This window comes from Corticium candelabrum, chromosome 5, assembly GCF_963422355.1.
Source record: "Corticium candelabrum chromosome 5, ooCorCand1.1, whole genome shotgun sequence".
Classification (NCBI taxonomy): Eukaryota; Metazoa; Porifera; class Homoscleromorpha; order Homosclerophorida; family Plakinidae; genus Corticium; species Corticium candelabrum.
This window is the reverse complement of record NC_085089.1, coordinates 5,483,695-5,490,336: the sequence shown is the minus strand read 5'-3', so window position 1 is coordinate 5,490,336 and position 6,642 is coordinate 5,483,695. Positions and strand designations below refer to the sequence as shown.

General features: G+C 40.1%; 1 protein-coding gene across 2 annotated transcripts; it reads left to right on the top strand.

Annotated features, from left to right (window-relative positions):
• The first annotated feature begins 1,462 nt into the window (after nucleotides 1–1,462).
• On the top strand, nucleotides 1,463–5,038 carry LOC134180091 (uncharacterized). Of its 2 annotated transcripts, none has more exons than XM_062647173.1 (3): nucleotides 1,463–2,238; nucleotides 3,325–3,463; nucleotides 3,516–3,655. In XM_062647173.1, the coding sequence occupies exons 1-3, from the start codon at nucleotides 1,532–1,534 to the stop codon at nucleotides 3,543–3,545; spliced, it is 876 nt and encodes a 291-aa protein (XP_062503157.1). In that variant the 5' UTR covers nucleotides 1,463–1,531; the 3' UTR covers nucleotides 3,546–3,655. The 2 variants fall into 2 exon arrangements, with proteins under 2 accessions (XP_062503157.1, XP_062503156.1); XM_062647172.1 differs by adding an exon at nucleotides 3,919–5,038 and having other exon boundaries at nucleotides 1,465–2,238; nucleotides 3,325–3,856.
• The last annotated feature ends 1,604 nt before the right edge of the window (nucleotides 5,039–6,642 follow it).

The following is a 6,642-nucleotide window of genomic DNA, read 5'->3' as shown; positions in this document are numbered from 1 at the left end:
ATAGGCGTCAACTTCCCAGTGCAGGGTAGACGTTGATCTCGTTGACTATAGATGCCGTAAGCGTGCCTCCATGCAACAGGCTTCCCTTGTCGCCCCAAGGAACAGCTCATGCTTGGGCGTGACGGTTGATGAGAGCCAGGTGCAAGTGCTTACCGATTTGTTGTTAGAGGTCGGTCGCGTGGCTTTCTCGTCCGTCTCTTATGAATAAGTTAATTGCATTACATTGCATGCGTGCCAGAGGCGTGGCTGGGCGTGGCCAAGCTAGACACAACTCTCGTCTTTCAATAGAATTGAATATTGAAGTCACCGGCGACCGTCTGCGCGGCGTCATTATGCTGGTTAGGAGATATGGCTCACGCTAGCAACTTTCTATTTACATTTAGTGTACCAAGAAAGAAAATTGCACCAGAGGCTCTATTCTAATATTCATAATTTACGAAAATTGGACGGATGGAAAGATTGAATCTATTTGCAAAGTAAACGAATATTGAAATAACAATTGGTCTTCAATCAATTTCTATTTTCAATGCAATGGAATATTGTAAGAGCAAGCAACGCCAGTCAATTTTTAATTTGACATTTCATTTTCAATTTGTCTCAAAAATTAAAAATGGAATGGACGAATTGGCCACGCAAATTCAAAATTTAAAATTTAATTTTTAAATTATAATAAATATTGAATTTAACATTGAAAATTGAACTAACGTGCTTTATTCCATTGCATTGAAAAAGGAAATTGGTTAAAAACTAAGGGTGTTTTCAATATGCATTTTAATCCGCAAATACTTATAGTCCGTCGATCAATCAAATTTTAATTTTCTAGTATTTTATAGAATTGACTAGTGAAATTGCAAGCAACTGCTAAGCTATTTTCAATTTCTAATTCAATATTCAATTGTTGCCGGAAATTGAAAAAATGGATGGACGAAATGGTCACGCACCGTCACGCACCCCCGCTGCATACTGCCGACGACGAAGAAGTAACAAGAGCACAGTTTGGAGGATGTAATGCTGCTAGAAACAGGGCGTCAACAACAAGAATCTCGCGCGTGCAAGATGACCGATGACCGATGACCGATGACGTCATTTTCGTCGCTATCGCAGTGCTATAGCACAGAGTACCAAACTGTTATGTCGTTTGTCATGCGGAGTATTCTAACTCTGTTGTCAGACGTCATGTCTAGAGATTCCTGCTCAAACAATGGATCACGATAACGTGCTAGGTTGACAAACCAAACGCAGTCCAGTCTGAAAACAGGTTTGTACTGTACGCTACCTCGTATCACGCAAATCAAAACCTAACACACCATGTTTTGGAAACCATAGTGTGAACACACCTACTTTAGTGCTAACCAAGAATATGACACCAAAATACTCTCAGGAGGTCTGCAACACAGTAGTTATCTATAATTAAGTTTGCTAACCAAGGTCGCTACCCCTAGTGTGAAAACGTTATAATCTACCACATTGGCGTAGACCAGCTGGTTGGCATCAAAGTAAGGACCAGCCCATCTTATTATCTATCTGACAAATGGATGCTTTCTTCGGTCAGGTGCGTTTGTTTCTGCGTAGACTTGACCAGTGGCTGACAACTGCTGATGAACCAGAGGCAATGGTGCAAGGGGATGCTGATGATCTTCTTCTCCTTGGTGAAACCATTCATCATCATCTTGTTGGAATGGTGGAAGGCGGAGAGAATGGACTGACTCCATTAGGCCGATATATTGGAAGCCTCGTAGAAGCGTTTTCCGCGATAACCAGTTCGTTTGGACACACAGTGGATATGCGAGCGTTCACAGCTGGTGCCATTGCAACAGGGAGCAGGGGTAGACCACGACTGGACATCGGGCAGGAACAGCTGATATTTCTAGTTGATCATGGCTTTTCTGTTTCATCGATAGCTGAGCTACTTGGAGTGTGCAGGAGTACTGTCAACAGGCGAATGCGTGAATGGGATCTATCGGTAGCTCGAAGGTACGCAGATATAAACGATGCTGAGCTGGACAGAACCGTGGTAGAGATCAAACGGGGATTTCCGGACGCTGGATACAGTATGATGGATGGACTGCTGCGATCAAGAGGTATTATCATCCAGCGACATAGGATACGCCTGTCGGTAGCTAGAGTTGACCCGATTGGAGTTGCTGAACGATGGGCTACTTCAATTCCTAGGAGAGTTTACCGTGTCAGTGGACCTAATGCGTTGTGGCATGTAGACGGAAACCACAAGCTGATACGGTACGTATGAAAGGTGCATTCACACGACGTTTCTAGCTAGGTTAACTCCAGACGCCATTTAACACTGCGTAGTGTTCACACAGCTCAGAAATGACCCACTAACTAATCTAGATACTAATTATGTATATCTTGTCATTGTTGTCCTGTCAATGTCTGCAAGGTTTGGAGGGTTTCGTCCTCTCACTAGGGACATGATCTTTACAAGCTACATCTGGTTGTACATTCTGCACAGCAACACTAGGAGAGTAGTAAAAAGAACCTCTCGTTGCCGACGCGCTTTTCTTCGCCTCCTCCTTTTCCACTGAAGACGCGCCCGTGTAGCTTTGAAGCACATTCTAGAAAACGCGCCATTCTTCGCTATGCTAGAAGACGGAGTGACCTAGTTGTAGGCGGAGCGACCGAGTTCTAACCTAACTTGCAAGTGGGTCAGCGATAACCTAGGTTAGCTGAAGCCATTAATTAGGATAACTTTGTTAACCTACTACATGTTTCCTAGGGTAGTGTTTACTCAGCTTGCTTAAATAGGTTAGCCTAAGGTCAGTGTGAAAGCACCCAAAGTCATTTTCGAAAGTCTTTTCTACTGAACAGAACAACACCTGTTTGCCTGTCTTTGTCCGTCTGTCTGTCTGTCTGTTCGTCCTTCTGTCTGTCTGTTCGTCCTTCTGTCTGTCTGTCTGTCTGTCTTTCTGTCTGTCTGTCTGTCTGTCTGTCTGTCTGTTTGTCTCTCTGTCTGTCTCTTGTCTCTCTACGTGTTGTTGTGATTGTCTGTTTGTTTTTATGCTATCTTTTGGTTTGTCCTTCACTCTCTTTGTATGCATATTTTTGGTTTTCCGAATCACTAGTAAAATGGTAGAAAACTGATACAATATGATTATGAATATAATATAAATATAATACCAGAAAATATAATACCAGAAAATATAATACCATAAAATATAATACCATATAATAAAATAGATGAATTATGAATCTTGCCTATGTACATCAATTTAATTAAGTATAATCAGAGATGCATGTGAGTTTCAATTCTACACTTAGTGAACTATTCTGTATTTATGTGTATATCTTGATGTTGGGTTTTTGCAGATGGCATTTTGTCATCCATGGTGGAGTAGACGGATATAGTCGAATACCCGTGTTTTGTAAATGCTCTACTAACAACCGTGCGACAACAGTGTTGGAGTCATTTCTAGAAGCTGTTCGACAGTTTGGGTTGCCATCAAGGGTAAGGTCAGACAAAGGAATGGAAAATGTAGAAATATCAAGGTTTATGTTAGAACACAGAGGACCAGGACGAGGCAGTATGATAACAGGACGGAGCGTGCATAACCAACGGATTGAGCGTTTCTGGAGAGACCTTTTCCAAGGATGTACCTTTCTTTTCTACTTTCTGTTCCGGAACTTAGAAGAGTGTTTTCTCCTTGATGTAACAAATGGCAAAGATTTATTTTGCTTACAGTACGTGTACCTGCCCAGAATAGACCACGCTATTAAACAATTTTGTGACGGCTACAAAAATCATCGACTTCGGACTGCTAGAAACAGTACACCTATTCAGCTATGGATAACAGGAATGCTGCAGGGGGCAGAACTTCGAAATATGGAAGACCTGGACATTGTTAGTGATGCTATTGTCCTTCCTAGTGATTACTAATTATGTGATTACTGTTTCTCTTTGAGGGTGCAATTGATGGTTATGGCATTGATGGCCATGGACCCATTCCATTGAATGGTCTAGATGATTGTGATGTTGTTCAAGTACCGCAGATAGAAGACGCCCTCTCTTCTTTGCAATTCCAGGATCTGGTCATGCTGATAGACCCAATGGCTGATTCTGACTGTCAGGGAGTAGATATTTATGTTAGAGCCCGTGAATTTGTCTATGCTGCAAATGCATGAATATATAGGTCATGTGTAACATGGAGTTGTCAGTCAGTGGATGGTCTGGTCATTTAATTTTCTACATTTCAATTTTTATGTTTTCATTTTTTAATTTTTATTTATTTTTATTTAATTCTGTAATGTTTTTAATTTTTAATTTTTATTTTTCAATATTTAATTTTTTATTTGCATTCTTATTTAAAATTTGGTATATCTTAAATATTAACTTTTAATTTTTAATTTTTTTATTCTCCTTTTATTATTTATAGAATGGTTTTTATCTGATGACGTTTGATTCTTGTGATCTTTAGATTTATTTTTAAAGTTTGATTTCTAGGCACTTGAAATGACTGAAGTTTCTAGGCTCAAAACTAGAAACTTGAACGCGCAGTTCGCTTATGCTGTTTCTAGAAATGACTGAAGACACTAGACACAACGAGTGTTCCAGCGGGGCTTCCATTCGAACGCGTGTCTCAGGAGATCACATTTCCAACACACAAGCAGGTGTTTGTTTTTACTTTACTTTCGTCACGTGCCAAACCACGCTGGCAGCTCTTGGCGGCGGACAACTCCGCTCACTCGTCGGACACGGAACTACTAATCGTGTTTCTATCCAAGGTGCCGGTGCCTCCTTGTCACGCAGCTTGACTGCAGATGTGAACGTACGCTACGATAATGACAGCCCAGGGATCGCCGAGTGACACGGTAGAACTCGATCTACAAACATTGTCTAGCACTATTGACTCTCGTAGCTATACGTAGCATTGACATAGTAGTCTACTTAGTGACTAGTTGTAGCTGACTAGCTATGACCATGTTCTTTCAGTTGTAGCCGCACACTGTTCTACGTTAGCTACTAGTAGTTGAGTTAGTTAATTGAGTTGAGTTGAGCAAATAGAGTTCAGTTGAGTTGACTTCAAATTGAGTTCAGAAGGCGTTGTAGAAAACGATGGTCGTGCATGTCGGTTTACTTGGTGAGTCGTGCGACGTCATGCAAATGACGAAATGTGACCTGTTTTGACTACCACGCCCATTCTTCTATACGGTATGTACCGGTACCGTACCACATTTATGTAACTGTGCCCGTGAAAGCGCGCACTCTACTACATAATTGTATTAGGTTGACGGTTTCTATGTTTTAATTGTGTGTCGAATATTCCTAGACAACAAACGAGTCTGTACACTTCATCACCACAGTTGCCAACTCGGCGATCCGCTAGAGCGGAGCCTATCTAAATACATCTAAATTCGTAGCATTTCCCCTCTAGCCGGTTCGTCTACGGTAAGGGTAGCGTGTTGTGTACAATACACGTACCTACACAGCTAGGGACCGCGATATTCACTGGCAAAACGTTGTGTGTCAGAGCCAAGAGCAGCCAACTTGATTTGGCACGTGACGGAAAGTAAAGTAAAAACAAAATAAATCTAGAGATCACAAGAATCAAATATCAAGATGAAAAACCATTTTACAAAAATAAAATATAAAATTGAAAATTAAAAAATAAAACATAGAAATTGAAATGTAGAAATTAAATGGCCGGACCATCCACTGACCGTTGTCGCTGCTTAAGTTGTATTATAGAGTTAATTCATTAGAAATATAGCTAATTTGCCTACAATGTGGCATTTTGTTGCAATTTTGTTTCTCCATAGTAAATGTAAATTGAGAGTTCAGTTTATAAAAAACATCTGATATGCGGCATAATAACACCACGCGGATAGTTCACTTTTATTAGTCAATTACCAATTGCATGGAAGACGAAAATTATTGTACAGTATGTATAGCCTGGCCACATTCATCCACGCACATATTTCATTGCATTGAAAAGGAAAACTGATCAAAGATTGAGTGTGCTGTTTGAGTCTTCAAATAACTTTAAATTGTACCGATCAGTCAAATTTTCCTAACCTATAGAATATTAAAATTGCAAGCAACTAATTTTTAATTTAATATTTATTAATGCAAGCGTATAGTGAAAATATAATAGACAAACCCCACCCTGTTGGATACTGCATGTGGCTAGAAAGAGACTTAGTCTGTAATTAATGATTTACATGGAGAAAGCCAGGAGTCACTCTGTAATTAAGTTTCTCTTGTCTTCTTTCTTTCTTCATCTGTTAGTTGCAGACAACAAGTGTCGAATAAAAACTCTCTAATAAAGAAAAAATGACACTTTTCAAAGACTTGATAATGATTAAATAACTGCAAACCCAAAATTCCTAGAGGTGATAGAGGGCATTATGAAAAACCACCATCTATACGCACATAAGAAAAAGACGACGTAACATGTGTGCACGCTGACTATATACGCAAATCCGTGATGTTGTGTCAGAGATTATGTAAGTTTCAATTAATATGGAAGGAGGACTGTGGTAAAGTGGTCTACACGTGTAAGGGGATTTCCCCAGAGGCAATCATACGAAGTCCCTATATATAAAAATTTTAGACGTGTGTAGGTATCGACAACCCAATCAATTGTAGAAATAGAGTGAGTTGCAGCGAGTGTTTAGCGCATACAAGAT